A 23,552-nucleotide genomic window follows, 5' to 3' on the forward strand; every position below is an offset into this window, starting at 1 on the left:
GGATTACATGTAAACAACATAAAAGCATGAAAGCATAGACCCACTGTGGCTTGTATCAACAGTTCAGGCTGGTGATAGTAGTGTAATGGTGTGAGGGATGGTTTCTGCCCAAGTATTGTTGCTGACCATGTCCATTCCTTTATGACCAAAGCATCATGTTACAAATCTCAGATCTTCCCAAACTGTTTTTTTAACATGACTATGAGTTCACTGTACTGAAATGGGCCTTGCATTCAGAAAATCTTAATTTCAATCACTAGAGCACCTCTGGGGTGTGGTGGAGCGAGAGATTCACATAATGGATTTGCAAGAGTAAACCTGTGTGATGCTGTCTCATCAATATGGACTTAATCTGTGAAGAATGTTTCCAGCACCTTGTTGTATCTATGCCAAAAGAATTAAGGCAGTTCTGAAGGCAAACAGGGGTAACTTGGTAATGGCAAGGTGTAACTAATAAAATGTCCATTGAGTCCACTTCATAGTATCATAGTATAGTGTATTGGCTTCTGGTAACCTTACACAGTGACTTTACCGCCTTTTTATGTCATTTACTTCATGTACCCTGCAGCAACACATTGAAATTTCCCATTGTTTTACATTTTGTTTAAATAAACATGTTTTTACTTTTTTTTTTAACATAAAAGAAATGTTGATTTCATACATTACAGGTCGTGTACTATTCCTGCAGTATAGCCACAAGAGCATCTAGAGCTTGTAAAATGCTGTCACAAAGCAAATGAATAACCTTGTCTCAAGAGGTAGTTTGCCTGGCATCTCCATAGCAAACAAACAACTGTTTAGTATGTCTGAGCATTGCTGTGCTTTCCAAGTAATAACAATATGCACAAAGGTCTTAGACAATGCAGGTGCTCCTCTCTCTAGGGGAACGTAAATAGAACTTCAGTTTGAATTGTCCTTGAACTAAGCTAACTTCCAAAAGGTTTAACACGCAAAGGACAGATTTTATGTGTGGCACTAATCAAATCCTGTCTTATCTGTAGACAGCAAGGGTGGAAAGCACACACAGATCAGTCACTGCCTTAGCCAAAGTGAGAACCAGCGATAGAGCTGTCCTGTGTGAATGGTTTAGAGAGGAAACCTGGTTAATGGGCTTGAAATATATTTTAGACCGGACGTTTAGTGTAAGAGGTTGCCACCTCAATGTATAAGAGAAACTGTAGTAAAGGCTAGTCGGAAATTGACTATGCTTGTTATAGAATTTCTGCAATCCATATAAAATAAAAGCCTTCTACTATACTGAAGCATTTGAAATGAACAGGATGTTTACTAAAAATGTAGAGAAGGCACGAGGCCAGTTCTAAATCTCCATTTTTTGTAGGCACACAAAATAAATTCAGAGATGCCTGCAGTGCCTCTCTGTGCAGACAGTTGAAGCCACAGCCTCTCATTTCTGTATGTGACATGCTTTTTATGAGTATACATTACATTTTCTGCTTCAGGCCATTGGCTATTGATACACTTGGACATGAATGGCTTTCCATATGCTGGAAGGGACAGTGCTGGTTTTGCTTCCCACTGAATTTGTTCCCTGCATGTACTGTTATCACAGCAGAAAATGCAAGCATGTCTTGTCATTACAGGTTTTCTTCACTCAAGTTGTTAAATAACTCTGGTCTTACTGTCAAGGCTGGCTGTGTAGCAGGCAGAATTTGGACCAAAACGCAGGACTCAGAACCTAAATTTAAACCTAAAGACTTTATTGCAGAACTTAAACAAAGTACAATGCAATTTTCAATAAATAAATAAATAAATAAAATAATAAAGGCTCACAAACTGCAAGCAAAAACACAACCATAAGTGAGAACCCAACAAAGACCAGATGCAAATTAAATGGAGGGTCTAAATACACATGAGGAGATTAGGGCAGGGTGGAGACACCTGGGAACACAGCTGAACAGAATCAAACTAGTGAGACAGGGGAAGTAAAACTGAACACAGACTGGAAGCAAAGGGAAACTAAGAAGCACATGAAACCAATATAATACTGAAAGGACTAGATAAAGAGCTATATGAGCAAATCATGAGCTCAAAGAAAACTGAAAACATCGCAAAACTCAAAACCTTGAGTCAGTGACCCATGGACCATAACGCTTATTGTGCACTTTGACTTACAGGGAGCACTTAATTGCATTTTAAAATACATTAGTGTTTATTTTGTGTTTATTTTGATAGCATTTTGATGTTGGTATAGAAACCTATCATTCTCTGCACAATGGATTTAATTTGGCCAATTACTTTGGTTGATACCACCATCAAAAGTTCACTTTTTTACCAAATAGACTGAGCTGGGGTGCTTCTGGGGACTAATGTGACACTAAGCAACTGTTGCAAAGTAAAGGCACTGAGTCTCTAATGTAATATTTCATAGAAATTGTGCATTTACTTGCTATTTTTGAACACTTGATAGCCAGTAAGAACAGCCCAGTACATTCTGCACACTGTGCCATGAACAGAAAAAGCTTTGAGTATGAAATTTCTTTCTAGAGTGAAGTACAGTCTTTGAATTGTGTGCCATAAGGTGAGAGCCCCATGAGACAGCACAAACCCCTTATTTTCCAGCTTATTCACTTGTTGTTGAATGATTTCATGTTATTTGAAAGACTTCAAATGCTGAAAGAATGGAAGAACACAGTAATAGACACTCAAACTGTACGACCTTACATGTCAAGTCGTTGAAGATGAATAGGTTTTCAAGTGCCTTTGAAAAAATAGAATACAGGAAAAAAACATGTAGTAATATTTATCATTGATTAAACTTTGTGTATGGAGGAAGTGCTTTCATCATACAACTGTATCTAGATGAATTCGCATTTGACCATTGGCAGTGGCTGCAGACTGCCTTGGTATTTTTGATAATATTTTAAAAAACAGAATGAAATGAATGCAGTTTGCCTGTAAAACAAGAACAGATCGTTTCCTTTATTTGTAGTTTTATTCTAAAAGGAAGGAGTTTCATTCAAAGGCAGGCAAGTAGCTTTTGAGAAAAATGAACTTATAAACCCAATTCCACAAAAGTCGGGCCACTGTGTAAAATCTAAAAAAAAAAAAATAAAGGCAGTGATTTGCAAATCTCATAAATCGGTATTTTATTCACAATAGAACATAGAAATCATAGAAAATGTTCAAAATTAATATTTTTTAAGAAATATATTAAACATTTGATGGCAGCAAAAAAAGTTGGAACTGGGCCGTGTTTCCTGCTGTGTCCCATCTTATTATAATAACAGTCTGTAAACCACTGGGAACTGAGGAGACCAGCTACTGGAGTTTTGGAATAGCAGTGTTATCCCATTCACTTCTCATATAGGATTCTAGCTACTCAACAGTACCTGGTCTTTTTTGTCTTATTATTCATTTCATGATACTCAAATGTTTTAGTTGGTGAAAGGTCAGGATCAGGACTATTCTATTACAAAGCCATGCTGCTCTAATGGAGCTCTTGCTGAAATACGAAAGGCCTTTCCAGAAAACCATCTTATCTGGATAAGAGCATAATATTGCTCTAAAATCTGTATAAATCTTTCAGCACTGATGGTGTCTTTTGGATGTGCAAGGTGCCAATTCCGCAGGTACTAATGCATCACCATACCATTAGAAATACAGACTTTTGAACTGAGCAGTGATAAGAAGCAAGATGCCCCCTCTCCTCTTTAGTTCAGACGATGCAGGGTTCATTTTGATTTTTCTGACCACAGTTTTCTGCTTTACCCCATTCTGTTTAAAATGATCTTGTGCTCCAAGAAGATGATGTCTGAGCATCATGTTCACATATGGCTTCTTCTTCGCATGACTGAACTTTAACCTGCGTTTGTGAAGGACAAGATGAACTGTGTTCACTGATGATGACTTCTGGAAGCATTCCATAGCCCATTTAGTGTCTCCACAATTTTTACATTGAGTAACATTATTCTGAGATTGTTTTATAAGATTAGCACTACATCACTACATACTGTTTTTATTTAAATTTTACACAGTACCCAACATTTTCAGAGTTAGGTTTCTATTTATAAATACTTTGATATTCAGGAAAAGCCTTTTTTAAGTGTGATCATTATTCCTTTGTTGCCCCAGTTAGTTTGAGCTTAGCGCAAATGTTCATTAACAAAGTAGCTATGGACTTCTGAAAGGAGGCGCTGCCTGTCCTTGACCTGCACGATGAAGCACTCTGAGAAGGGAACTGATCTACTTCTGATGAATTTAAGGAGAGACAGACAGACAGAGACAGACAGGGCACCCTCGGTGGCCCCACTGTATCTTGGGAGCTGTCAGAGGAGATAGAGAAAACGCGTCCAGAAAAGCTGTCGACCTGTGACCCCTTTCTCTCTTACTGACAGTTAGGATTTGGTTTTTGCATTCTCAGGCGCATCATCATCCCACATGCAGACACACACTCACTGAAACAGACATAAATGTGTACGTACATACCCACACACAGCCTCTATTTATACTTACGCACAAGGATTTCTGAATGTTATTTCCTGCATGCTTGATCTTAATGTGTATTTAAATGGTTTTATGGAAATGAATAACAGTGTTGTGCCACCGTTTATGCATTAGGAGGGCTGTGTGTGTGGCGGTGGTAGTGTGTGTATGTGGGGGGGTTGCCAGTTGGTCACATCAGGCAGATTCCAAAAACATTTCTTGCCGGCAGAATCCAGTGAGTAAAAGGAGCAAAAACACACTATTGGCTATACAAACAAGTCGGTGTGCGATGAAAAACTAAATTCAATCTGTTGTCTGTGTAGTTTGGGGTGCTCTAGTCTTGGTAATGGGATGTGCATTAACGTGCACACTTTGAATCTGTTCAGTATTTATAGGGGCGCATTCTTACCGCGAAAGGAATAAACAGTAGCATTATTTGACTGTAATTGCCACGGCACATTAATGGTGACAAAGTGTGGTGCAGAGCAATTTCTGCATAATGTTGAAGATTTTACAGCTAGATATTCCCTTATTCAACTCAATATAGTGCCACTTCTTACACACACACCATGAAAAACTGTAAAAAAAAAAAAAAAGGTGCAGTATTTAAAAATGAAGCCAAAAAGCTGTCAGTGTCAACGCTATCCCCCCAAAAAAGCTTTTAAACTATTTTTAACTTCATTTAGCAGCTCCGTTAAATTAATTATTATGTTTAAGTGAATTGAAAGAAAATTAGCGTGAGGAGGAATGAGAATTAATGTGGAGTTTGGTTTCTTTGTTTTTGCTCTAAGTGAGAATGAAGCCGTTCCATTACAGTGCCATGCAGTGCCATTTGCAGATTTGATTTTGCGACACTAAATGTGCATTATTTCCTATTAGCAGGCTGTTTTATCAGCTTGAGTGCTGTTATTTATGTTGCCTTCACAGCTTGCATAATGAACAGCGTGTGCAGCACAAATCTCTCGTGTGGTTGGTGATGTTTGCTGCATTTTACATAAACAGTTGTATTTACAGATTTTTTTTTCCTTGGCTTACATGCATACGTATGCTGTTTATACCATATCACGACCACTTTTGTGTTAGCCAATGAGAAATGCTGTCGATCCTCAATAAAAGAGGACTTTTGGGATTGGTTTAGATGTAATTCTATAGGGCTTTCCAGCACCAGCATCTGAGAGAGATGCTAAGAAGCAAATGAATGGGAAATGACCAGTTAATGCTTGTATGACGTGTTAGGGTCTGAGTTTACACTCCTCACTCTGTTATATACAGTTGAGCGATCTGATAGACAGGAACCCCGGTGTAACATATTCCGCTAACGTATTGGCACCCCGGCTGTGTCGAAATACTGTACAGCTCGTATGTTTGTATTGAGTGTTGACTCCCTGTGTCTGTCTGCTCTTATCATGTCACATCTCGTGATGACTAAGACTAAGACGCCGTGTTTCTATTTCTGTACACTTGCACGCATTAGCATCAGAGCATTGTCTGCTCCTCTGTCTCTCTCTCTCTGTGGTGTTCGGATGAGTAATGACACGTTTGATATTCGCGGAAAACTCTCAGTTGTAAAGAGTTCAGGTTTCATTTTGCATGTCAGCGTTTGAAGAGACTATTAGCGTTGTATACCTTTGTGTTGGTGACAAAACAAAGGGTGTTACTTTTTTGCTACAGTAATCTCTTTTTGCGGATCACTCTAGAAATTTGAGTTGCAGCTGCTCTCAGGCGGTTGCTCTCATGGTCACCGTTGCTTTACATCCTGGTGGGAGGATCAGATTTTTACAATTAGTACTTCTCACTTGTCATTCTTTTAATACACAGTGCACTGTAATCTCCTTACCAGTGCACCTGGTATACCCTGGAGAAATGGGTCTCCAAACACTCTCATTTGTTGGGACACATATGTTGCTGAGCCTGACACAGATGTGTCACTCCAGCACACAACAGGTATACCTGCTTCATGCATGACTTGGCCTGCATGCTCAATCAAGCAACAAAAGCATCTAACAGACTCGTGTGTGTGCCTAGAAAACAATGTGCAAGGTGTTGGGATGCTGCACCTTTGGGAATTCGATGAATGTGCTGATTAAAATAATACACCATTAGATTTTTATTCCCCTTCCCCTCTAATAGCAACAGTAAACATAATAGTAGCACTTGAGAAGGAGAAACATTGTTGTCAAAGTGGCTGTAAGTGTCTGACCCTCTCTCTAAAGGGTCTCTCCGTGTGTGATAAAGTGTTGCCTGATGGCTCTTTAACTGATTTAGAGGCCCTGCTCCAGTCGGGTCAGGTACTCTTAGACCACCCATCTGCTGCTGTCCCTGCGGTTTTCCTCCAGTCCTCCAAAAAATCATCTCATCAGCTCAGTCCACACTGGTTGCAGTCTTAAGTGAGTAACATGGGCTATTCTGTGCTCTGTGCTTGTTCTCTTCTAGCGTTTCACTCTCCGAGGGATTATTACACCCAAGCCAAATTTCTCATCCTGTCATTGAAAAATCAGCCACAATTTTTTACACGATTTGTCCTTTGTTTCCCGTCTTTTTTTCTTCCAAAATAATTTTCTGTGGCTTTAAAAAGCAAACAAAATAAACAAACAAACAAAAGGAAATCGGAGTGATGTTGATTCAAAAGGGGAAATATGCTCAGAGCATTGCATGCATCTGAGACACAATCCTCTGGGTCTTAAATAGAAACAAAGGCAAGCTGTTTTTGGGTCTCTGTTAAGGAGACATCTCGCTAACAGGAGTTGGAGTCAGAACACAATAGTAAATAATAAAGAAAAGCTCTCTTTAATGGTGGAAGCTTTCTTGTGGAACAGGATTTTCTCATTTTGTGGCGAACACACTACAGTACAATCATCTGGTTAAAGCAGCTGAGATCTGTAACTGTGCTGAAATTAGTTTACCTCATGGGCTCAGGTGTTTGCTTTTGTGCAGGCAGAAGGAATTTAGTGCTAAATGTTTCCCCTCAAGCTGGATGCATGGCCTCCTTGCGCCTCATACTTTAATGATCCCACACATCAACAGATCAAAGGGCAACCTGCAGAACAATTAACTGACGCCCTAATAGAGGTCGATCTTGAAGCAAAGAATCAGAATTTCAAATTTATAGCTCTTAAAGTTTGGATCTGGAGCAATATGATGCATTTGGTGAAGCTTTCAGCAATATTTCTATTATTGAATTTATTGAATCTTGCTGATTGATGAGACTCTGCTGTTCTGCTCGATTCATCAAACATAAGCTGCTGGCTTGGAAAAACCCACACGGCTTTGGTGCACTTTAGAATTTCACCACTTGGGGGCACAAATGAACAAGTAAGTAATGATAAACGTGCTAAAAGTATCACTGCTCACTGCTGATGCCATTCATTTTAGCCGCTGCGATATTAACACTGCATTTCCATTAAATAACACTTGTATTTACCCTGATATTTAGCTTCTCAAATGAAGCTTCCCCTTTCGTTTCTTTGCAAAAGTTTGCAGTTAAGGACACACTAAGTCAGGTTGTTGTCCTTGGCAAGCAGCCCTGATAGATTGCCTTATTAGGTGTAATTATGCAGATTGCACTGCTGATAATTATAAAAGTGTAAACACATTCAGCAGGAACATTCCTTTTCACCATTGCAAATGAGAACAGAGGAGAGGTTCCATGCTGCCTACTTTTTAGCACCAGGTGGCTGCACCAAGTTACTGAGATTCTACAAGGTGAGAGCAACACAGTTGCCTAATATGTGCAGCATCTGTTTTGTATTTCAGTTGCTTTTTACTACTATATAGGAACACAGCGTTAGTTAGAAGAGAGAGAAATGAGGTATCCTCATCTGTCCTCCTTCCAGATGGCAGATCATAGTTTTCTTAGAGTTTAATGTTGTAACAGTATGTGCCTGCTCTTATTGTTCTTCCTACATTTAAATTCAGATGATAACAGCCACGCTTTAAAAGTGAGTATTCAACTCTCTGCATGTATTTCTACTAAAAACTGATTATACGAAATATTCAGGGAAATTGGAAAGGGCATATTATCCTCTGTGTCACGCTGGCTAAGTTGGCTTTCTTTGGGCATGAAACGCCTGTGTATTCCCTGTAAACCGTAAAGATCAGCTCAGCAGTGCTTGCAGATTTTTTTTCCCCCTCCTCAGCTTAGAACACTGCGTTTCGAAGAGAAGGATGTTGAATAGCCAGTGTGCAAACAGAAGCAGGCACACTGCAGCTGAGCCTTGTGCTCTCCAATCCTGAACTCTGAACACTGAGCACACTTCCCAGCTGAACCGGATTGTGTTTATCAGCAGGGCTTTTATGTCCACATGTTCTCTACATTCCTGTAACCCTGCTGCACTGCGATCAGCCTTCCCGCTCTTGTGAGAAATGGTCTTTTATTAGCAGGCAAGGCAGACTTGCCCGGATTCAGCACCCTCTCTGTGGACAGTTCTCGACCGCAGGCTCTGGCATTGTGCGTGCTTTGTTTACATACGTGTGTGTCTGTGTGTCGTTGTGTGTCTGAGTGCTCGTACTTATGGGTGTTCATATGTTCGTGTGTGTGTTTGAGAGAGTTCCTTAAAGTATATGAGCTGCAGTATCATCACTCTTCTGTAGTAGGTTTTCTTGGGCAATCGAGAGGCGAGGATTAGGCTGGACTGCTTCTTTCCAATTTTTTCTTTTTTTTAAATCCAGACGACTATTGTCACAAAACTTCCCTAAATTCACAGACAATGAAAGTGAACAGGGAAGATACACACAAAAAAAGAGGAGCAGGAGGAGTGGGAGGAATGCTGAAAGATGAGATGATAAAAGTAGAAAACGGAACGAGTCTAGCCTGTCCCACGTTCTCGTTTTTTTTTCTTTTTTTTAACCGCTGAAGAGTGTTCACACGGGAGAGTGGATTGAGAAAGACTGAAAAGAGAGAGTAGACTGTGAAAGGAATAAGGGCTGGAGGACATAGCTTCAAATCCTGCTATTCTGCCTAAATAGGCTCTTCCTCTGCAATGCACTCAGACTCCAGTGATTCGCTATGTGAATGCTGCCCATTTGCATAGCCACTCTCCCTCTTGCTTCCTGGCTGGCTGTTGAGACTCCCCCTCCCTCCGTCCTTCTCCTCCCTCTCCTCCTCCTCTCTCCCTTCTTCCTTTTGCGCACATCTTCTGGAACGGCGGTGCCGATGCTGGCTGTGTGTGAGTGTGTGTTCCTACCCAGGGCTGCTCGTTCAGGTACCGGCGTTGCTATCGCTTGGTCTCACTGAGAACAGATATCTCTAGATGGGGAACGGGTGCGCTACTTGGCACAACTTACAGGTACAATCACGCAGTCTACTGCACGCTGCTGCAGCTGTCCAACACATGCAAATGAGACTCGGATTTAACTATGGTCCCATTCCTCTGGACAACCTTTGAGACCACTGGAGGAGGAAAAAGAGGGAAACTCAGAATGTCTGTTTTGATTTTCTGAAGAAAATCACTTTGCACAGAGGCTATCAGTCTCTTCTTAAGTAGGCTCTCTTCTTTTCCTGGCATTTGCATTTTTTGGGATATTAACAGTTTTTTTTATTTTAATGGGAAGATGCTTCTAATTTTGTGAGTGCTTAATAGAGGGATAAGGGGAGAAACAGAGAGAACAAGGGAACTAGGGGAATTGGAGCAAGCTGGGATTTCTCCATTGCTGTTTGAGGTTGCCCTAATTTCTTGTGAATGTTTTTGATTGTTTTTCTATGATGATTTTTAATACTTCTTTACCTACCTGGGTGCTGCTGCGGATTTCTTAACTCACTGGAGAACAGCAAGAAGCATTTTTCCCTCACGACCGACAATTTGTGCGGTGTCCCTTTTGCTTTTTCGGTCCTTTTTATTTGGCTTTTTTAAATGATTGTTTATTTCCCTGTGGATCTGTGTCAGTGTCTCTGGCCATAGTGAGATTTGGCAAGGTGAGAAGTATGGGGCTGTGAGGCTCGCTGAAGTTCCACCTTGATCTGAAGCCTCATCTGGCCACTCAGGGAAGATGTTGAGAGGCTGGAGGACACAGTTTGCTCCCCTGAGGCCTGTTGCACAGCCCCGAAACTGGAATTCAGCTTCAGTCACCCATCTGGCCTTGTGGATCATTGCCCTGGGCTTTGTGGCAGGGTCAGAACCAGGTGCTGTGGAGAGTCTCCACCACATTCACCTCTCCAATGGAAACAAGCGCCACCATATTGTGCCTATTGCTATCCACAGATCTCCTGCATCCCTAAGAGCAGGGCACAGTAAGTATTTTCTTATCCTACCATTAATGCAATCCCTAGGTAATGTGATTTCTCAAGCAGTCCATCATTGGTGTTTACTTTTAACAGTCTGTGCTTACTCCTTGTTACATTTTACTGCCAATGCAATTTCAAGTATTACTTATATGGTATTGTCTTTTTTCTTTTTTTTAATACCTAAGAATCCCAAAAGATGTGTATTCAGCTCTGTACGACAGGGCGAGTCTAGCTTAGACCCATCCCCTTTTCTGTCTCAGCAAAGTGCCCTCCATGTCTGAGATTAGCCATATCCCTATCTCCAGATGCTCCACTGTGTCCAGATTAGCCAGGATTATAACGCTATGGCGCTCCATGTTGCCCCTGGGTGTTCGGAATAGACAAAGATGTGTTGCCTTCAGCTCTGTGGGACGTCGAGCTGTTCCTGGCCCCTGCCCTGCGTGGAGTATCGATGAGGCCCCTTTGCCCATTGGGGCGAGAATGTTCATGATCCAAGCATCTGAAAAGGGGAAAGAAAGCAGGGAGAATATGAGGAATTATATAACCTCATGCCAACTATTCATGCTAGACTGCAGTGTGCTTGTCTCGGTACAGTATTTGTGATGAGGGTTTTAAGAATGCTGCAGCTTTTTGTTTTCTTTTTCCCTGTTTGGCTGTACTTGTTTTCAATTTGCTCTGTCACTTTCACTCAAGGTCCTGAGATATGTTAAAGATCGAGGCAAATGATACTTGGAATAAAAAGTACTGCTTTTTTTTCTTTCTTTTTTTCTTAGTTATCATACTGCCCTGGCATTTTTGAGTGACGTAATCACTACTGGTGTAACACTGACGTAATGCTGAAGTACCCTGGATATCACAGACCTTGTTTAACAATGCACAACAAATGTCTACAGGAACGTTGTGCTTTCTCTGATATTCAAGTTTAGCATTACGAGCTCTTGAATCATGAGTCACAACTCTGTTACATAGCTGAATTGGTGTAATGAGGACGTGTTTATTGGCGCAATGTAGAAGCAAGGCTGGATCCTGGCTCACTGGGCACAGATAGACCTGCCTGAACAAGGGAGTCAGTGCTCCTCAGTGATGATGAGGGAGCTGGGAGGTTTGCCGGCCTACTGAGACAACAAGAGAGGCAATTAGGCCACTCTGCCATGACCTGTCTGTACTGGACAACACTCGGCTTGCCTCCTGCTCTCCCTAAGGACCTTCGAGGGGGGGGGGGGGGGGGGGGGGGGCATGTGTTGCCTCCAGACAGATTCCATGACTTAATATAACAGTTAGTGCAAATGCTTCCTCACGTTGTGATTACCGATAAGAATCTGAGGGAGGCCGATTAAAAAAAAAAAAAGTCTTCTCACTAACATGATTGCTGATTTTGGTTGATCAGTACAGAGGGTGCATTAATGCAAACTGGGAGGCGTGCTGTTCAACATAGTACCTGGCTCCAGGACAAAGCCTGCTGTTGTAAAGCCCCAGCACTGTTGTCTAATGCTGTGACAGAATTGGTTTAATTTTCATGGGGCTTGTTCTTTAGACAGAGCGTCAATTAAGCAAATGCAGCTCACTTTTTTCAGTAAAACCGAGACAAAGGGTGTTTTTAACTCTATCTTTTTGCTTCATACTGTATTTGTAATTTCCATGTATTAACATAAAAGGGATTCTTCTAATGTATTACCCCCACCCATCTGTCTCGCTCTGTCTCTCATATCTTTGTTAATGTTAAAATCTAATCCTATTTAGAATACTTATGTAACTGTACCTGCCTTTCGCTCTTATTGTCACAGTGCATTTAACATTGTCTCAAGTGATTAGGCCAAGCAAAGCTAACAGAGTGCTGACAGTTAGTTCAGTATGCAAACTATCTCTGTTTCTGTGGCATGAACATTCACTTTTTCCACTTAATATGAAGCTATATTTAGTAACTCAAGCCACCCCTATGGTGGGCTAGCTATTCATGTGTCCCAAATTTTCTGACAATGTGAGCTCACAATTCCTGCAATTTCATAGGAAAAGTCACATTGCAGTCTCCCTCTCTTTCTCTCTCTCTCTCTCTCTCTATATATATATATGTATCCGAGTACTACCGTAAGAGCAAACATCTTTTGTTCCTTTTGTATTGAACTTGAGTGTCATTGATTTATGTGGAAAGAAGAAGAAAATTACCATGGTCAGGATGTATGAAATTGAGTTGGAGTGTGATGCATTGTTTGTTTAGGGCTAGCCGTAATGAGGTTCAGACAGTATCAACTCTGAGTAGCAGCCATACCATTCATCACAGATAGACTCCCAGAGGTGATAGTCTTCTTTCCCAGAGATGGGTACTGTACTCGATACGTTGGATAACTAGGTTATCGTGTTTTCTTTTGTACCAGTTGTTGAGAGTGAGTAGCTGATCTGACCATTGGGAAAAGAGTTTAGTGTGTTAGAACTAGGAATCGGTGGTCAATAGGAAAACTGACTTCTTGGCCATTTTTGCATCTAACTTTTACTGATGAATGACAGTTCCCATTTGTGCCGTGCCTGCCACATTCTAATCTGCTTACTTTGCCTATGCTGTGTGTATATATTTGCCATCCTGTCAGAGTCGTACCCCATACGTTTAGTCAGGGTGGAGTCAACCTTCACTTTCTTGATGAGTATGCATTGTACTTAGACGTCTGAGGAGACCTCACCTAACACTCGTTCAACAGTACCAGGAGTTTTAGCATTTCAAAGCTTGATGGTTTTATCAAAGTGGGTGAAGCAATTTAAGTGATTATAATCAATTTGAATGCTCTCCAGCTTCAGAGCTAAGGGTTGAAGGGATTAGAAGCACTGCTCTTCTGCGCTGGCACTGCTGCACAGAGCAAATGAATGGAAAAACAGAGAGAAAGAGAGAGAGAAGAAATAAAAGAAGAGCCATTGTAAAGAACAACACACACGAAGAAAGTGAAGAAAGAAAGAAAACGAGAGCGAGGAGGGAGAAAGTTGATGGTGTCTGGTGTTGTCTCGCTGCCGGTGTGTTGTGAGCTTGTATAATATAATTACTCCCATGTCTCTGAGCTGATGTCATTCTGCGATAGTGCAAGGATGACAGTATCTTTGCTTCTCTGAGGCAGAAGAGATGATAGCTGCCCTGATAGGGATCTGAGTACATGTTCCTCTGCTCTAGTGGGAGCATAGGCAGTTATTGACCTGCGAATGAGGGAGCGAAGATTGCAGTCTTTTCATTCTCCTCCTCTTCTGATGTATGAGAACACAACCAGCCTCTTTTTATTTATATGTGCTTTAAGTCTTGAACCTACTTGCATCTTGTGTTACTCGTTTGCTTTCTTTCTCGATTATTCCCTTGTGTCCTTTCTTCCAACGCTTTGCTCTTTATATCTGTTTGACCACTCTGCCTAACCCACCCCCAGCTCCCTCGTTGGTCTGCAGAGTCCATCCGAGCAGACAGAGTGGGCAGCCTTTTGTGCCTGCAGTGGTCTGTGTGGTTTCGGTGGTGACCAGGCTATGGTTGGCATGAAGGGAAATGAGACCTGACTGTGCGTGCGGTAGGCAGCGAGAGGTCGGCTGAGTAATGTGTCCGGTTTCGGATTAGAGACTTGGAAGATGGAGAAGGAGAGAGAGAAAAAGAGACCCCCTCAGTTAACTCTAGGGTATGTCTGCTCCCCTCACATGCTTAGGTCCTGGATGAGTTTGAGTCAGTGAGCTCTTTACCCAGAAGGCACATTGTGATTCATCATCAACAGCATCTTTTTCTTCACATCTCCCTATTTCTTGTTCATCCTGTCTGTTTACACCTCTGGCTTTCTATTTCTAAAGGTAATTTTGGAAAATGAAAAGGACCAGATGAGTAGTTGGCGTGTCACTGTTCACTGCTGGTGTTTATCTATGGAAAATCAAACAAGCATGATATAGAAAACTAAATGTTCGGCACAGAAATGGATAAAATGGATAAAACATATAATTGTGACATTTTCCAGTCTGCACATACACTTTTTGACAGTAAAATGTCACCATTGGTTGGTTATAGATGTGTCAAAATGTTAGCAAGCTACTAATACTAATCTAGCTACTAGCATAGTTAACTGTCACAGGTGTGTGCAGTGGGCCTAAAAAATTATGGAAACACATGAAAGAAGCCTTTAATCCTCTAAATGGTAGCGCTAACACACACTATTAAATTGTCAGTGTGCACAACCTGTAACATGTCAAGCACTAGCAACACACAACTAGCTTACCTAGCATAACAGGATAGCTTGTTAGCTCTGTAATTTGGCGGGAATTGAGACTGCCAAATAATGGCAGGTCTCTGCGGCGCTACATTTGCTACTAATATATAATGAGTTAGTGTGAGTATGTAAAACTCTCTGCTCAACAAAAAGGAAGGAAGCACCCCCTTGTGGGGCTATTAAAAATGTGCTTTATAAGTTTATTGTTTACTGAGCTGAATTCTCAAGGTGAAAGACTATTAAATAAACACAATCTAGCAAAAATAAATAAATTAAAGCCACCATCAAAAATACAATGGGTGATGAAATCATCGAATTACAAATAGCCGATATATTTATCCAGTAGCACAAAGTATAGTGCAACAATAATGGGCTGAATCAGGCCTATGAAAACACAGGGATTGATTATGTTATTTGAAGCATTCTCGTGTGGACATGAGAAGAAAAGGACATTAATTATTTAAAATGATCAACACAATTTTCAGATGTATTATAGGGATAAAAGTGCAAAAGATGGTAAGTTACATCATTCTTTTAGGATGCTTGAAATAGCGTTGTTTCCACATTATCATTTCTGCGCTATTGCAGACTACTGGCTAGCATTAACTGCTAACGGAAGACAGGGAGTGTGGAGGAGTGATGCAGCTGTAGAGCAGGTCAAGGTGTTAAAGATGCTAATGAAGCAGCTTATATGGTTCCCTTCATTCTGTTCTGATTGACTCTTTAAATGCCTATCCATTTCCTAGGGGGGAGACACAAGAAGGGGAAAAAAATAAGAAATGGGAATAAATAAAGCCAAGATCAAGAATGCAAAAGCCCACTTTTTTTTATTATCTAATCTGAATTGAGTTCAGTCACCCCAGAGAAACCTCATTCTCTGTCATCATAATGAGGCAGCAGCTATCTCTGTGCCAGTCAAGCCCGCATATACACACACATGCACTCAGATATGCACACTGCATACACTTCTCACACAAAGAGCAACCCTCTACAAAATCGTCTTTCATCTCTTTGATCACTTCGAATCACTGTCACAACCAAGTGCGAATGTGGGTAGTTAAAGCGATATGCAAATGTACACATGGGAAAACCTTCATTTATAAAGTGTATCATATCATTGATTAGATCATTAAATGCCATTGACGTAAAGTAGTTTCAACTGTACACCAATAACTCCTTTATTAATGGACTAATTGGTCGTGGATGTTGAAATCTTCCAACCTGTGCATCCACAACCACATGAGATGTTGCGGAGGATGGGTTTTTCTGGAAGTCAGCATTCAGAAGTCAAAATTGCCACTGATCATTACATTGATTTTTTTTTTTTAACTTCGAAGTATAACTTAACTTTTACACAGTTCCTTTGGTAGAAAATCACCCTTTGCTTCCTTTCTGTGTGGGTGGATTGATTGACAACGTTCAAATTATCCTTAGCTTACCACATCATTACCTAACAACTTTAATGTCACGTATGTTGACTTAAAGATAGCCTCAAATAAGAAAACCAAATGAATGGCTGCCCTGTGTCACAATAGGAGACCTCCGTAAGAACCAGCCATGTCATAACTATTCTTCTTTTTACAATTTACAATTGCTCACCTGCAGCAGAGTGGCAACAGAAAGAAAGCTGCCCCCTAATCCACTCTAATAGGATTGTGTGGGATTTCACCTTCCTCATTGCTCCTTCCATCTCTTAGAGCCTCGGGCCTGCTGGCAAGGGCTGATAAAAACACGCCTGCCTAACACCTAAGTGCAAGCTAATATTAGCATATATTTTGCACCGCAGTGTAGAAATACAATGCATACCCACGCATATTTTTTTCTCTCTGTTTATATATTTATTTGTTGGTAGATACATGCAATGGTGTGAGATAGAGGACAGCACAGCTCTCTTATGTAGGTGCTTCTACATTAGCTGTTGATAAGGGGGAGGCAGAGCTGTATGTACATCTCAAACACAGTATGCTGCACGACCAAACTCCCTCTCAGCCATTGACACATGCGTTGTTTATTTCTGGCGGTCTGTTTCTCCTGATCTTTTCCAGATTAATTTTATTGTGCGGCATCATTTCCATAAGATATGCATCTAATTAAATAATATTGCTCCACTTAGTGAGCTTACTTACAAAGTTAGACTACTCAGTAACAGGAAAAGCAGATGTTTAATCCTGCAATTAAGGCCAAGGCGTGCTAGCTGTCTCATGGGTGCAGCTTACAAAAAGAGTAAACAGTAAAAAAAAAGCCAAAGCAGTGTCATGCAGGGACGACATAAAAATCAGATACATTAACATCTGAAATAGGAATGATTTGTGGTATTACATAAAAACCAGCAGTGCTTTTTTACCCAAATATTTAACATTGCACTTTACTTCAGTGGCAGATTTATGGATGCACGTTGTGCCTTGCTTGTACCAAATCAAACATGTTCAACAGTATCTGGTAGTGTTCGCGATCCACTTACAAAGTGTGAGATGTACTGCACATACACATTGCCCCAAGCTAAACCGTGCCTTGAAAAATAGTAAAGGCTTTGGAGAATGTTGATGTTTTATGTGCAGATGTAGAGATGTTTATTAAACATCTCTGCTGCATCTCTATAAAAACCCTATTGCGGCACGCTCATTTTGTAATTATGTAGGTTTACATTATTGCTATATCATTTGCATTCATGGAGCGGTGCTAAAGTTGGAATATGCTCAGTAGTGCACAGTAGCTCTGTCTGCTCTTAAAGCAATTTTCTTGTAAGAGAAGTATTTGTGCTGATGCAGTTTGGGCTGCATATGGTGATGGACCGCCAGAGTTGTCTCTAGTCTCAGATCAGAGCTTTGGCCCCGGACTCTGTTTTCTGCCTCACTTCCACTGTGTAATTATCCACCACACTTGTCTTTTTCAGTAATTAGAACTGCAGTCATACTCCACATCTGCTGGCTCCCTAATAGAGAAGACAACAGCTTCTAGAGACCATTTGGAAGCTGTGATGTTTGGTACATGCTACCACACAGACACACTGAAACTAAATAATGCACTGATGTCTGATGGCACACAATCAGTCAAACAGGCTTTTAACCGGGAATGAAAAAGCTGAAAATCGACTGATGCTCGAGTTTCCTTAAGTCTGACTTTGATATGTCTGTTGGCTGGCGAACAAATTAAACACTGGATGCAGAAAAATCTAATCAACAAATTGCTGGCGATCAAAATGGCTGACCTGAACACAGAGAAAGGGAGCATTGTGTCTGAGGAGCAAATGAGGCAAGTGATGATGAGAGAGTAAATTAGAAGCTGTCGATACTGTGAGACACTTCTATCAGAGCCAAGGCTGTTGGCGGGGGAGGCAGATATGCAGCTGGTCAGGGTAACAAAGGGCCCGTTTGGTGTATTGCTCCATTAAGACACTGGGTCTTGTCAGCTCTGCCTGGATGGGCCATTCTGCTCCACAAGGCAGGGGCTCATGTATCACTTAGGACTTAGGGGAAGTGAGGTTGGCAGAGGAGGGGAGCAGAAGGGTGTGAGTGACACTGGTCGACTGAGCATTCATGGCATAATGTTAGCAGCCCAAGGGGTAGAATTTTACCTCTACCCTGAATTGATGGTCCTCTGCCATGAAGAGCGAGGGCGGGTTTGTATGGCTACCCTAGGGCCCCGTCATGATGAGGTGAAGGCTTATCTCTTCAGAGCAATATGAAGATAAAATATGGTGAAGTGCTGCTCTGGTAAGAAGGAAGGGGAGATTTCTTGTAGATTTCTAGAGTTTGTGTCAAGGTAGAAACAGTTTAGAGCTGTAGAAATGATGTCAGAGTCTGACTTAATACACGTGCCAAATGAGTTATTAGTCACTTACATTTTTTTTAATCGTTTTTAATTTTTCCCTTGAAATTCCTCAATAGTTTGGCTTCGCTGTGTGAAAGAGAAACTAATAAGCTAATAATGAGGATTCAAGGAGTGTCAGTTTGTCACTGTTAGTTTCAGTTACACTGTCATATCAAATAATTTTAATGACCCAAATTCTCTTCTAAATATTACCAGGTGTGGCGTTTGTAGACCAGCACTATATAGCTACCCTATAGCTATAATTGGGTTCCATTATAGCTATAGGGTACCAAGTTTGGTTAGTGACTCTCTAGAAAAATGTGAACTCCTTCATTGGTTGACAAGTAGTTGCTTTGCGAAGTCGGTCACAGAGAGCATACTGCAACAAGAACGCTGTGGCGGCTTTGATGATTAGCAGATTCACTATGAATCTGACCCTCTATGCTTCGTATGCACAGGGGGGCAGATTGTTGGGGTTTTCTTTGTTGTTAGGTCTTCACCTTACAATATATACTTCCATTGTGGTTTGTGTGCTTTTGCATTTTGCTATTAGCTAGTGTTCTCTTAAGTACATTTGACCTCTAGGGCCACCGTACGACCCTGCTTTCAAATCGTTATTTTCATGAATCTCTCTCTGTTTCCCCTCCCTCTTTCCTCTTTGGTGTGGTCGCTTTGTACTGTACTCGCCTTGAGGTCTGGCTTAAGTGCTACTCTCTCCTCATGTTTATTAGGTTTTGTTGCTCCTATGATTTTGGAGCCTGCATCTCATACCCTCTAATAAGGATGACCAATCATGGGGGCAAGCAGCAATGCCCCACTTTTAGTCTCCACTTAATTTAATTACATCAAATTAGCAAAGCAGAGAGGGGGTGGTGGTGGAGGGAGAGGCTTAATCCTTTGCAGCTTATGAAGGCAGGTTGGACACTTTCAGCTGTCCTATGTGGAATAGCTGCTTTGGGATTGTCTTCATTAGAAGGAGCTTAAGGCTCATAGGTCACTGGATATTGTTAAAATAATACTGTTGAAATTGACTAATTAGAATATGTGCCTAGTCTAGTCTAAAGACTAAGGTGGCTGCATTAGGACTTTCTTATGTATCCTGGTATTATATCTTTTTTTGTTTTTTGCTTTAGAGACACTTATAATTTGTCAAACAATTTTAAGTGTGAAAAAGGTGCATTTATTATCATCAATAAAACATCAGAACATCAGATTTGCTGTTACTGCAGTACTCTAATGCCTGTAAGCAGTAAAGTATGCTGTATCAGCATAGGTCAATATTATATCTCAATCCCAAACAGTAGATATAAGTGAATCCACTATTGGCCAGTGGTGAAGATTAGTCTCTGGGCAATGAACTGTAAAAGTTTGTATCGATCGTGCTGTATATATGCCAATGTGCCCAGACTTATTAAGCCAACACAAAATAAGCAGGCAGTCTGTACTCTGGGTTGATTTAGCACCTCTGTCCTCTCTGCTTTCTGCTGACTGCAAAGAGAATAGCTTAGCTCCAGTCTTCTGATAAAGACTGAAGGAAGGATTTATCACTTAAAAAAGAAGACAAAAAAAGGAGAATCGTTGAAAGAAGCAGAGCGGAGTGTGGCAGAGTGTGCAGTATGCAGTTTCCCTTTACAGGAGTGCGGCAGTTATAGCCTGGCAGATTGTTCAACAACCACTTCATGCAAACGCAATAAATGTTTTGGCTCTACACTAGCAAAACTGGAATAAATTGATTAGGTGTCCTTGCTGTGCTATAATCCAGTGGTTTTTTATCTGGCTGAGCAAATCTTAGCTCATCATGTTAAAATTAGAAATAGTCGCATTGAAAGTTGGTTTTGCTGTTGTTTCAGTTGTGCCTTGTGCAGGATTGTGCCTGCTTCAGCCTATGATGAAATCTTTTCACATGCCTGCTGATTCTCTTCTAACTGTCTATCCTATTATAAGGGAGGCAGTTGTTTGTGCTGAGAGAGGATTAAGACAAGTCAACAATCCATAGTCTTTTTAGTCTCCCAAAGGGCTGCTCACACACCAGTGAAGATAGAGAAAGGCTTTTTTCCAGGATCAAGGCTTGAGAGTGAGGTTTAAATTGTTGAAAGGACCTTGCTATTCCGCAATGGAACAATGAACAGATACCGAAATAGAGATAGGGGTTGCGGTTGGCCACAGGCATCTCGTTGCATCCAGTGTACCTCCTTTTCCAGTTCTCAGTGTCCATCTGAATTTCCTTCACTTCTCCCCGAAAGACAGACAACCTGAGGCTGTGCTGTAACTGCCCACTCCGAATAATTGGAAAAACAATTGCTCTCATTTTTTCAGACTTCCTTTTATTCACTGCACTTGATTTTCGCCAACACAGAGAAGCTGCCAGTCAAAGGTGACAGACAATTAATCACCTTACATGCCAAAGTTACATCAAGCGCAAAGATGATACATGACAGGAGGGTCTGTTTCCTGCTGGTGTCTTTTTTTTCCTTTCTTCTTTGAGTCTTTGTCATGCAATTTAAAAAATATGTTCTAACTAAAAGATTTTTCCTGTAATTACTGTGAATAGTTTTTTGTAGTCTAAGAATATACTCTGACTAATTCAGCAAAGACAAAGTCCATACAGTAAAAATATATCAACAACTACACTGTTAAATTAGTCTTTAGCACCTAAAAACATCACCTAATCCGTTATACCGCAATGGCTACCTTCACACCATGAAATGCTTCTCTAAAATTAACACAAACCTTTTGTGTGAGGTAAAATTTTGGTATACTGCAAGTAGTAAAATTAGAAGAAAAAAGTAGAAAATGTTTTTGTTTGCATTGCAGACAAAGGTTAAGCAAAAGTTATCTTGCCTGTATCGCTTTAATATGAGTGAAATAAGCTTGACATGAGAAGGCATCTGCCATTATTGCCTTTGAGTAAAAATTCTTTGTTTTTTATGATATTTTCATTTCATTTGTGTGAAAAACCTATAGGAGATGAGAGTAAACTGACGTTTGTCTGTGCAAAACCTTCACAGTTCACATATGGCATTTGTGGATGCCGACAGGGAAAACACTACACTAGTGGTAAATGTGGTTTCACTCATCAGAGCAGAGTGTGTTCTGACAAATCCGATGTACAGTACAAAAGGGATTCACGGAAAAAAAGCTCTCTCAAGAGAAAACTCATGTCCTTGTGCAAAAGGTCCAAAATTGCCCAAAGCAAATTTATGGCACTAAATTTAATTATCGTTGGAAGAGATAGTATTGGGGTATTGTGCTGTTCTGGTGCTAAAAGCTTCATTGCAGAATGAAAGAAATGGTTCAATGACATTAGGTGAAGAACCAATTGAACTAGCAGGGAGCTCCAGGGATAGTGTGGCTGGGAGAAACATGCATCCACAACTATGTTTCGTTTTTTTTCACTGTACCAGCTACATGTAGCCATGCCTGGAGTGGGGAAAAAAGCAAATTTTTGCTGTCAGATTATCCTAAAAAATTACCTTACATACCTGTAGAAGGACTCGGTAAATGTATGAATAGGATCTCATCCATACATGCACTGTGCACATGACTTAATAAAGTAGAAATGTGACTGCAGTATCTCACACACCACTGTTGGTACGGACTCAGAAGGTGTGTAGGACAAGAAACCGCCATGGTTCCTCTCCTCTAGAGCAGTTAAGTTCACAGCGTGTCACCAGAACAGCAAACAGCCACAGACAAGAAAAACCTTGACAGAAATGCCACATTGCCAACACAAAGGCCCACAATGCACCAGCAGGAGAACATAGTGCTTACATTATATGAGTACCCACAGAGACATCTTCTGGTATACATAAGCTAGGTTTTGCATTTACACCAGATGCAACAAATAACAAATAGTAGGAAGGAAATAAGTGCAAAAATACATAAATATACACACTGATAGTGGTGTAATAGGAACAGTCACTGCTGGAGCTCAACAGACAAAGAAAAGATCAATACAGTAATTTAAAATCGACAAAAGAATAACATAAAGCCTTTACAGTGGTGTAAAAAAGAGATTACATAAACATGAAGCAAGATTTTGGATTAAAATGTAACTGAAATATAAAAAACCAAAGGTTTATTTATTCAAATAATACATGATTAAAGAAATTATGCTTGGTATAAACTCAAGTAATTTTCATTTAACCAGATTCCATTAAATTTCACATTTTGCTTTGTACTTATGTAACAAAATTACACGGAAAATTTACATGTCATTAAATTAAAATGTCAGCAGGATATATATTTATATACATAAGAAAACACTGTTGTTGTCACCAAAATCAGACAAATAAAAAATGTTACAGATTACTAACAGTAATAATAAATAATATATATAAAAGTGTAAAGCAACAGTTCCTTCAATAAATACACTTGTAACAGAATTTTGTTACTGTAAAACGTTCCAAATAAGTGGTACTCTTCTTTCATTACACAAAAACTGATCCACATTCACTTAAATAACAGGAAGTGACTGTAGAAATGAAAAGATTGCCTTACACAGCCTTCACAATAGCACCCACACGAAGCCAAAGAATAAATGTTAAAGGTCCTTAATACTAATGCTGTGACCAGTATATCTTTGTCCAGCTGAAGTAAACAAGTCGGGCAAATAGGAAAAAAAATATAATTGTAGTTCAGACACATAATCCGTTGACATTTAAATCACTTCTTCTGTTCACATCACAAGAGCTCTGAATAATATTTGATACATTTCGTCTGCTGCTATAAATAAAATAATACCGTAGATAAAATAAGAATCGATTGACTGATAGATACGAGGTATTGGCATCATTATTTTGGATCATGGAGTGTGATGTGCCATTTAATTATATACTGAGTCTGTGTGAATGGTGCCCCTACTCGAC

General features: G+C 40.4%; 1 protein-coding gene across 32 annotated transcripts in view; it reads left to right on the forward strand.

Annotated features, from left to right (window-relative positions):
- LOC134639848 (neurexin-1a) overlaps positions 1 to 23,552 on the forward strand; it is a 253,513-nt gene that overhangs the window by 139,245 nt on the left and 90,716 nt on the right. Inside the window, exon 1 of one of the 32 annotated variants that reach the window (XM_063491334.1) lies at positions 9,547 to 10,669. The exons of 28 other annotated variants lie outside the window; for them this stretch is intronic. In XM_063491334.1, coding sequence (XP_063347404.1) covers positions 10,429 to 10,669 — 241 coding nt within the window. In that variant the 5' untranslated portion in view covers positions 9,547 to 10,428. Of the gene's footprint in view, positions 1 to 9,546; positions 10,670 to 23,552 lie in introns of those variants that run through there. 3 more of the 32 variants (XM_063491332.1, XM_063491336.1, XM_063491335.1) reach the window with 3 other exon arrangements.

This window comes from Pelmatolapia mariae, linkage group LG13, assembly GCF_036321145.2.
Source record: "Pelmatolapia mariae isolate MD_Pm_ZW linkage group LG13, Pm_UMD_F_2, whole genome shotgun sequence".
In the NCBI taxonomy this organism is placed as follows: Eukaryota; Metazoa; Chordata; class Actinopteri; order Cichliformes; family Cichlidae; genus Pelmatolapia; species Pelmatolapia mariae.